The sequence below is a fragment of the Suricata suricatta genome, chromosome 8 (genome assembly GCF_006229205.1).
Source record: "Suricata suricatta isolate VVHF042 chromosome 8, meerkat_22Aug2017_6uvM2_HiC, whole genome shotgun sequence".
Taxonomy (NCBI): Eukaryota; Metazoa; Chordata; class Mammalia; order Carnivora; family Herpestidae; genus Suricata; species Suricata suricatta.
The window spans coordinates 2,054,130-2,064,407 of NC_043707.1; the positions used below are offsets into that span (position 1 = coordinate 2,054,130).

The window sequence follows — 10,278 nt, forward strand, 5'->3', positions numbered from 1 at the left end:
GTGCAGGGCCCGCGCACAGGTGCACCGGGGCCCCACGCGTTTCTCCCACGCACGGGGGGTGGGGCCTGTGCAGGGCCCGCGCACAGGTGCACCGGGGCCCCACGCGTTTCTCCCACGCACGGGGGGTGGGGCCTGTGCAGGGCCCGCGCACAGGTGCACTGGGGCCCCACGCGTTTCTCCCACGCAGAGGGGCCTGCGCACGGCTCGCACATATGTGTACACCTCCCTTCAGGGCGGCAGCCCTGCCCCCTCATCCACCCTGCCCAGCGCTGGCCCTGGGGAGACTGAACACAGGCCCTTTGTCCCTGGGGAGGAGGGAAGTTGCGGGGCATAATCCCCTCCGCGGGTGCGCCTGGGACTCACCCAGCCAGGAGCTGAAACAACGGGGCTTTCTTCCAGCAGGGGTTGGAGGTTGAGTCCGGTCTCCCTGCCCCGTGGATGTGGAGCCTGGGGGCACCCCTCTGTGCCCTGCAGCCTGAGTGAAGCGGACCAGAAGGCCTCAAGTTCTCGGCGACGCCACGCTTTAAGGTAAGCATCTTTCTCCACTCCACCCTGGAGAAGCTCAACACTTTTATTGAAAGCTTTTATTTATTGAAAACTTTTACCGAACACCAGGACACCCAACCGGACATTTTGTCTAATCTTTTATGTAATTAAAATCACACTAGTTAGAGGCGCCTGGGTGGCTCAGTTGGTTAAGTGTCTGGCTTCGGCGCAGGTCATGATCTCATAGTTCGCGGGTTCAAGTGCCCCCCTGTGGGGCTCTGTGCTGACAGCTCAGAGCCTGGAGCCTGCTTCGGATTCTGTGTCTCCCTCTCTCTCTGACCCTCCCCTGCTCACGCTGCCTCTGTCTCTCAAAAATAAAAACATAAAAAATAAAATAAAATCACACTAGTGCAAGTATTGAAAATAAGACGGACCGTATCCGGCTGTCTGCTCTAGAGAGTCAGGATACCCAGGTTCTGATCCCCCGAGGCTGTCCTGGCACATGTGTGTGTTACCTGGTGTATCAGCCAGCGCGGCTGCTGTAACAAATACCACATCAGCTCCCAGAGGCCCCACCTCCAAATACCATCACGCTGGGGGTTAAGACAGCCCCATGCAAACATGCAGTCCGTAGGCCCGGGTCAGCATCTATCCAAGACTCTCCTGGGGCCTGCACTCCCTCCCCCACCACTCTCCTGACCCCTCTGGGGGCCCTTCCTGCTCATGGCCACACTGACCGTGTGGGCTCAGCACCCTGCCTGCCCCGGACGTCACTGCTGGCCTGAGCTTCCGATCCGCCCCACGTTCTTACCCTGCTCTCTGCGTTCCTGTCCCTCTGAGCCTCGGTTTCCTCCTCTGTAGATGGGCCCCTAGCAGATGACCCTGTGCAAGGCTGTGAGGCAGAACAGGACACTGCAGGTCTCAGCGGTCTGGGGGACATTCTCTTACTGAGGATGGCGCCCCCTCTCCCAGGTGCTGGACGGTTTCGGTGCTGGGACCACATCAATCTGGTTTTTGAATCATGTGCTCATCTCCTTCCTAAGAATGGTGAAGCCCCACCCACGTGTGCCGCCAAGGGCAGGAGCCCTGTGGGGGTGCCTCTAGGCTGGGGGGCCACCCTGGCAGCGAGCCAACGTCACCTGCGCCCCATTCACGCCGAGGGCTTTCCAGAACATGGCTCGACACCAAGGGCAGAGGGTCCGAGTGGACCAGAGGCTGGAAGCCAGGTGTGCACCCAGGCAAACTAGAGCCTTTCAAGTAGAAGTCAACAGACGTTCCCCGCCCCCCCCCATTTTACTATAAAAATGTTTAAACATGTTAACAAAGTTGAAAGATTTTCAGAGCTGACACCTGTCATACTCAGCACTTGGGCAATTAACATTTTCCTGTGTCTGCGTCACGGCACGTCTGTCCGCATGACCAACCGTGCACCCGTCCGTGCGTCCCCGCTCTGCACGCCCTGACCCGTGACCTCGGCTGCAGTCCGCGTGCCTCCCCTCAGACACCCCCTCACGTGTAGCACGACGCAGACCTGTGGGGGTTCCCCCCCACGTTTAGAAGGACACTTTTCCTACGAGGTGTCTGTTCGCGGGCTTTGACAGACGCATGTCCCGGTCTAGCCCACGCTTCTTTCTAGACACAGAACACGCCCTCGCCCCGGAAGCCGGCCCCGCAGACACCCTCAACCTCATGAAGATGTAGGACCCTGGGGGGGCGGATTATCCATTTTTTAGGGGACAAACGGATGATCAGATTAATCTGACCAAGAGCTCATATGGTGGATGGAGTTTATTAGATACGGACCAAATACGTGTCTCCGGGAGCCCGAGTCACAGAGTGAATACAAACGTTAGAAAAGTTAACTTTTTGACAAATGCGTATGTGAGGAACCGAAACTGGGAGGGGAGAATGCCAGCTTCCCAAGTCACCTAACAGATGACCACAGGCGATGGCTCAGGACAACAGGAAGGTGTCCCCCACCTCCCCCTGCCCCTGGCGGCGGGGGGCCCAGAATCCAGGTATCCGCAGGATGCCCCCTACAGCCTGAGTCTCTAGCAGAGAACATTCCCTTGCTTCTTCCAGTTTGTGGCAGCTGCCAGGCGTCCGGTCGCTGTGGGCTCATCGCCGCATCCCCGGAGCTCCACTCTCTGGCCTCACGGGGGCTGTTCCCGCCCTTGAACCTGCCTTTCCAAACAGCTTTCTGGAACAGTGTTCAAACAGAACGATGGCTATTTCCGGATGGTGGGATTTAGGCCATTTTTCTATTTCTCCCCTTCCCTTCTCTGTACAGCTTTGACTGGACCGATTTTACAGAAACAAAGTGAACTCTTTTAGAAATGGAGACGCTTTTTTTAACCTGTAAGCTTACAAAGCCTACAAAAGTGGAAGCCCTCAGTGTCAAAAATCCTGGGGGGGGCGGCGCCTGGTTGGCTCAGTCAGTTAAGCGTCCGGCTTCGGTTCGGGTCATGATCTCACGGTTCGTGGGTTCAAGCCCCGCGTCGGGCTCTATGCTAACAGCTCAGAGGCTGGAGCCTGCTTCGGATTCTGTATCTCCCTCTCTCTCTGCCCCTCCCCTGTGCCCACTGTCTCTCTCTGGCTCTGAAAAATAAAGAACATAAAAAAACGCTGTGGGAAATGGGCCCCTCTTACTTTGCTGGGGTCCTGCTTGTGGTTTAGAAAAACCTTTGAAAGCAGGAAGCTTGTTTGAGTGAAGCACTCCTAGAAAAGTTAGCCTAAGAAATTATTAGGAAGGTGTGCCGAGATGTATAAACAGAGATTTACGTGAAGGTGGTTATTTTTTTTTTAAGCTTATTTATTCTGAGACACAGATAGCAGGGGAGGGGCGGAGAGAGAGAGGGAGAGAGAGAATCCAAACAGGCTCTGCACTGTCCCTGCAAAGCCTGATGCGGGGCTCGAATCCAGGAACCATGAGATCATGACCTGAGCTGAAATCAAGAGTCGGACGCTTAGCAGACTGAGCCCAGGCGCCCCAAAGCTCTTGTTACTTTACAAACGAGTCTGGGTCATAATTACAGAACCATTTCTCCCGTGGCCGTCAGCGGCTGTCCCCGGCTGGGAGTGAGCCGCCCCGGGCAGCCCGGGCGCCGGTTCCCTGAAGCCGCCATCCGCCGCGCTCGTGCGCAGGAAGCCGGCCTGCCGTGTGGGCACACGCTCTGCACGCCAGGCCTTGCCCCTGGCCTTCAGCCTGGGTCGCGGCGAGGCCTCTTGGGGCTGGAGAGAAGGGGTCCTGCATGGACACTGCTCAGACTGGAAACAGGATAGGGCCGATGGCAACGGTGGGCGGAGGGCCGGGTCCTCATCACTGAGAAGCAAGTGGGTGGAAATGAACGCTGTTTCCAGCGCCTTATGTCACCGCATTTCCCTGCACCTGCTCATTTAGTTCGCGTTCCTCCCCGCCAGGTGAGCGCGGGCGGGGCGGCTGCAGCTCGCCACTGCCCCCTGGTGTCAGAAGGCCATACGGCAGAGAAAGGAGCTGAAAGAGATCAGAATCCCCCCAGAAGATGGAGGGTGTGGGATCAGGGGATCCTGCCGGAGGGAGCCAGGACCCAGCTCGGCCCAGAAACACGGGGCAACATGTCACAGGTCTGTCGTGAAAGTCCCCTAAAACAAAGGGTTCCGTGGTCAGGTCAATTCCAGGAACGCTGCTCACTGCATTTCCTCATACGGGGTTTCTTTCTTTCTTTTTTTTAAGCTTTATTTTTGAGAGAGAGAGAGAGAGAGAGAGAGGGACAGAGTGCGAGCAAGGGAGGGGCAGTGAGAGAGGAAGAGATAGAAACTGAAGCAGGATCCAGGCTCTGAGCTGTCAGCACAGAGCTTGATGCAGGGCTACGACTCACAGACTGTGAGATGACCTGAGCCGAAGTCGGATGCTCAAGCGACTGAGCCACCCAGGTGCCCCTCTTTTTTTTAATGTTTATTTACTTATTTTGGGGGGACGTGAGCGGGGGAGGAGCAGAGAGGGAGAGAGAATCCCAAGCAGGCTCCTTGCTGTCAGTGCAGAGCCTGACATGGGGCTTGAACCCACGAACCACGAGATCATGACCTGAGCCAAAATCAAGAGTCAGAGGCTCAACTGAGCGAGCCCCCCGGGCAGCCCCCTCTTACAGATTTCTGTTGCATTTTAGCAAAGTCCTAGAAAGGTACTGCCACAAGAAACAAATGTTTCCCGGCACGTGGCCGGGAGGCGGCCGCGCTGGGCCAGGCCTGACCTGCAGTAGGAGCAGTGAGCCAACGAGCCGGGTGCCCAGGCCTCTCAAAGCCCTGCCAGCTGGGCGCAGGCAGGCCCGATGGCATGGGGGTGGCGGTGAGCCCGTGACCACCGATGCCGGGCGTTGTCCTAACCCTGCACTCATGAGCTCAGGTCACTCCCCCAACAGTGCGTCGGAGCGCAGGTGTCCGACATGAAAACGCGAGGTGCCGCTCTCGTCCCCGCCGCCAGGCGCAGAGAGGGCACAGGGGCTCCGCCAGACACACGCCGCCTCCGGCCGCCGCCCGGCTGTGAGCTGGAGCAGACGCCGGCTGGTTTTGGAGCCGGGGTTTGCCGCCTCCCCCCCCCCGAGCGCTCCGGGTTGTCCTTCTTGCTTCCCAGGAGGAGACCATGCACGCCTCACATCCCTGCCGGGGCACAGCCTTCTCAGGGGGCATCGCTGCGATGCTCCCGACCCCTTCCCCTTTAAGGCCACCTGTGATGACACTGGTCCCACCTGGGCGATCCAGGGTAGTCTCCCCGTGTCACGTCCTTGCCTCAGTGACATCCGCACTGTCTTTCACCCCTAAAATGACATACTCAGTTCCCGGAGGTTAGGACGCAGAGGGCCATGGGCTCTGCCCATGAAGGTACCTTCCTTGGGAAGAGGAGGCGGGAGGTCGCCTTGGGAAGCTCTCCTGTCTGAGAAGGACATCGTGTCGCCTCCCCCCACTTATTTGTTCACTGGGTCTAGAATTCAAAAACCAAAGTAACTTTTTTTCTCAGGTTTTGGAAGACCCCGCGGCACCACCTGCGAGCACCAGGGGGCGCAGGAGTTCGGCTGGAAGCAGGTGGCCTGAGTCCGCATCTGCAGGCTCTTCCATCAGCCTGAAAAAAAGTCACTTGTCTACACACCCCCCCACCACAGGACTCTGGTTTGGTTTCCAAATACATTTATGGGCTGTGTTTTCTGATTGCAACGCGATAGTATCTGGATAGTGAAGACAGTCTGGAAATGATTTCCAAGGACGGTCATCCCCCATCCCGCTGTCACCCAGGGCGAGGAGTGTGTGTGCCCGCTCTCCGGGTGCCAAAATGTACACACGCAGCTCCGGGTCGCAGCCTGTGAGTCTGGAGTTGTCTCTTGCCCAGCAAGAGGCGGATGCAGAAATGAAAACGAGAGAGGGTAGTGGCCGGGAGGGGACAAGAGCCCCACACAGGCTCCGTGTTTGTCATACACACCGGGTGACAGTGCAGAAGACAATCAGTCGGTATTGTTAACATGTGTGTAAGAAGTGAAGCGTCTGGGGGGCGAGTGGCGTTGTGATCAAAGTACATTGGCACCAGACGGAAGGAGTTTCCTGCAGGGGACACAAGTCACCAGTGGTCCCGTTGTAATTTCTCACTGATGGACCTCGGGCGCCTTTGCCCCGTGGCCACAGCTTTCTGCCCTAAGCCTTTTGTACCCCGTTAATGAAAGTGTAAGGAATTCGTGAACCTGCTCCCCCACAGCTCTGGGTCGTGCTTACGTTTAGAATCTCTCAGAAATCCTTTGTTTCTTCTATATTTTTGTTTGCATTAGGGAAATAGTCTTACTGGCTGTCTAAAGATCTGCTCTGGCTTTCTGACTTTTTGGAGAATAAGGAAAAGGCGCCCGAGTGGCTCAGTCGGTTGCGCGTCCAACTTTGGCTCAGGGCATGATCTCAGGGCTTGGGAGTTCGAGCCCCGCGTCCGGCCCACTGTTGTCTGTGCAGAGCCCACTTTGGATCCTCTGTTCCCCCGTCTCTGCCCCTCCGCCACTCTCTCTCTCAAAAATAAAATATTAACAATTAAAAAAAAAAGGAAAAGAAAAAATACATGGGTAAGACCACCTCTACTACAACTGAACGATAAGCATGAGTCTAATAAACTAACATCTGCCCTACAAAGACTATGTTTAAAAAATCTTGACTCCAAGGGAAAGATGGTCTTAAAGCTAAAGAGGAAAGTTACAGGTTTCACTGTCTCTGTGGATTCGATTCCAAGACGAGGCCCCTTTCTGTTAACACTGGCGGGTGGGAAAACACAAGGGACGTCACTTCCCGTCTGCCCCCCCCCCCAAGTCTCCAGCCTCCTCCCCACAGAGGGCCTCCCACGTCCCCACCTCGCACGCCCTCCTCGGCAGTCGGGGACGTTAGCTGTCCCGGGGCGGTGGCACGAGCCAGTCCAGAGGCCCACTGGTAAGTGATGGGGTCCCGGGGGGCTGGTGCGGGGCACGGCTGTCCGGGGGCAGCAAAGCCACTCTCTGGGGCAGGAGGTGGAGGGGTCAGGGGTGGAGGGGTGACGAGCCCTGAGCGGCCTGGCCGAGGCCACCCGTTCCTTCCCCGGCCGGCTGGGAGCTGTCCCATCTCCGGCCCGGCGCAGGGGAGTCCGGGCGGTGGATGCTGTGGGGAGAACCAGGGACCCAGGGCTGGCCTGTGATGACCCCACGGCCAAGTGCAGAGGCCCCCCCGGGGCACACTCCAGCCCCAGCCGGGACACGTCCAGCATCACATGCCCCTCTGGGCAGGGTGGCGGGCAGCACGGATTCCACGCGGGGTCATGGGGCATCTCCACCACGAAGGGCACCTGCCTGCACAGTCGGTGCGGGGCCACCGCAGGCTTCGGGACCACCCACGGAGTGAAGGACGGCAAAGCCCTGAATGACAGACCGAGACATGGCACGAAGGACAGTGAGGGGTGTGATGACCAGGACGGCAGAGCGGAAGGAGTGAAGTCACCGCAGAAGCCTGGAGGAAGAGCAGGCGTCCCCCGGGAAAAGGAGGGACGCCCAGTGTCCTTGTCCTCCGGGGGACAATGCTGAGCCGTGCCCTGTGGTTTCTCAGGTCCTGCATGGAGGGGCGCACCGGTATGAGCACTGGGAGGGGAGGGAGGGCTTGGGTGCTCCCCCCACAGCACCCCCTCTGGTCTTCTTGGCCCCCAGCGACCCTGGGGCCACTAATATCCTCCCAGAAACTCTCTCTCTGAACTAACCAGAGAGGGCTCTGCGGCTTGTCACCCACACCTGCACAGTGCAGACAGCCGGAGCAGGATTTAGGAGGTAGGGGCTGGGCCCGGGGGCCGGGAGGGCGTCCAGGGCGCCTCCGGGGCCACAGATGCTCTCCGAGGCATCGACTGCGACATGCTGATGTGTTTATTGGAAAAGGGACAGGGTGGGGGACGGGGCTGGCTCAGCAGATGGCCGCAGCTCGCAGGGGTCTATTGGGCTCAGGCCAGCTGCGGGAGCCAGGCGACCCAGAGCACAGGCAGGGGGAGGAGCAGCGGAGAGGGCTCTGGCCTCTGAGTGCCCCCACGGGCCATCAGCGTCCGGATCCAGCCGAAGTGCCTGCTGACGTTGGTGTAGACGCCGGGCCGGTTGGGCCTCCCACAGCCCGATCCCCAGCTCACGATTCCAACCTGAATCCACAGCCCTCTCTTCTCGCAGGCCAAGGGTCCGCCGGAGTCACCCTAGGGAGCAGCGAGGGTGAGCCAGGCCTGCTGGCGGGGAGGGGTGGGGCGCCCGAGGGGCCGGTGGAGAAGGGGGCATGGCAGGAGGGGCGGCGGAGCCAGGCAGGCTGGGTGCACATCCTGCTCCCCACCCCAGGAAGGGAGCAAGTCTCGGTTTCTGCATCTGCAAAGTGGGACACTAGTGTCTACCCTGTGGGGTTGCCACACGGACCACATGAGGTGCAGGCTGCCGTCGTGCCCGGGGCTGGGTGGCGGCTGCCAGGGTCCACACGCCCCTGGCTGGGGTGGGGAGGGACACTCACGAAGCAGGCATCCTTGCCGCCCTGGGAGTCGCCAGCACACATCATGTCCCCCCAGATGTCGTGGCGGAACACAGGCTGTGTGTACAGGTAGTTGCACATGGTGGTGTTTATAATGCCGACCTGCACCTCCTGCAGGATGTAGGGGGCTGGCAGCACTGCCCGGGGGCGAGGGGACAGAGAAACACGGCACCCTGAGCCTCTCCTCTGCTGTCTGCTTGGGAGGAGTGGCACAGGCTACGGGGCGGGGGAGAGGGCCCCTGGGGCCAGCACCCGGCAGGTTGCAGGTCACAGATCCGCTGCCACGGCTCTTTCCAGAGACCCAGCTTCCGCGCCGGCGCGGGCGGACCGCAGCCGCTCACGTGCCAGCAGGGAAGGCCCGATGCCGCCGAGCAGGGTCAGGGTCAGTGTGGTCCCGCTGCCTGCCAGGTGCTTCTGGGGCCCTCCTTGGGCACTGTGTGATTGGCGCACACTCCATGGTGAGGAAAGCCCGGGTCAGAGCACCTCCCACCCCCGGCAAAGCACCAGGGAAGGCTCCGAACCCATCATGGACCCAAATCTGTCCAATTCCTCCGCGTGAGGCTGAGCAACCGGCTAATCTGGGAGGCCGGTGTGAGAACACTACCCACGGTGGCTAGAGGCACCGGCCTGCCCGGAACCCCGCTAAGCCCGGAGGTATGGGACCCCATGCCGCCCTGTGGCGTGGGAACCGTTTCCTCCTGTTCTGCAGGTGAGGACGCCAAGGCACAGGGGAGGAGATGCCCGGCCTGGGGTGTCCCAGCCAGCAAGAGGGAGAGCGAAGCCCGCAGGCAGGCAAGGGGAGAGGGCGTCCAGAGTCACCTCCTACCTTCGAGGAGGAGGCTGGAGCCGGACCCGACTACCTGTCAGCCTCAGGCCAGGCAGTCTGGTGGCCGGGTCCCTCGGCTCGCACCCACTCAGCCCTTTGGAGAGGTCTGCGGCAGTGGACGCTCTATCCAGCCCCTTGTAGGGAAGGGAAAGGGCCCCACCTCTAGGGGAAGGCAGGACCAGCACGGGTTTCTCCACGCCCACCAGCCAATCCCAGAGGGGTGACCTAAGGACACGTTATTGTCTCGGCCAGCGAGCCCTGGCTTCTCCACTGACCCGTCGCGGGGCCTTCGGGCCGCTTCCGTACCTCTCTCTTTCCTCCTCGATAAAACAGGTCTAAATATGGCCCCGCCTCATTCACAGGTAGGGCCTCACCCTGCTCGCTCCTCAGTGTGCAGGGCCTAGATGAGCGCAGGCTCACAGCAGCACCCTGAGGAGCCTGTCGCCCTCCCTGCGGAGTGAGGGGTGCCGCGGGAAGGGGCCCGGCCACGGAGAGCAACCAGGCCCGGTCTGTGGCACTGGAGACCCAGGGCACCTCGGGCCAGAGGGGCGCGGGTGACGCTTCATGCTGGCCTAAGGAACCCCAGAGATTTAGCGGGGAGCTGGGGCACAGAGATGATTTGATGTTGCAGATAGAGAAATGGGCTCAGGGCTCCCGGCAAGAAGGCAAAGCAGGTGGATGCAGGTTTGGAAGAGCCAAAGCAGGGAGGCTGGACGGCCGGGGGCTGGGGAGCAGCCCTGCTCAGTGGAGAGAAGCCTTTCTCACAGGACCTCTCCCAACCCCAGCGCCCCTGCAGGCCGGTGGGGAGCGCGCCCGGGCCCAGCTGGCCGCCCCCTCACTGTGGCTTCCGGCTCAGTCTCCGGAAGGCAGAGGAAACGGGGTGTGGGGACAGCTGCACGCGGGGACCCGGCCACACACAGACCCGAGTGGGGGCTGCTGAGGCTGGCGTGGTC

General features: G+C 60.2%; 1 protein-coding gene across 1 annotated transcript in view; it reads right to left on the minus strand.

Annotated features, from left to right (window-relative positions):
* Positions 1-7,847: 7,847 nt before the first annotated feature.
* Positions 7,848-10,278, minus strand: part of LOC115299928 (testisin-like) — a 4,132-nt gene continuing 1,701 nt past the window's right edge. Inside the window, exons 2-3 of the mRNA XM_029949476.1 lie at positions 8,482-8,715; positions 7,848-8,179 (exon numbers count right to left, since the gene is read on the minus strand). Coding sequence (XP_029805336.1) covers positions 7,940-8,179; positions 8,482-8,715 — 474 coding nt within the window. The 3' untranslated portion in view covers positions 7,848-7,939. The remainder of the gene's footprint in view (positions 8,180-8,481; positions 8,716-10,278) is intronic.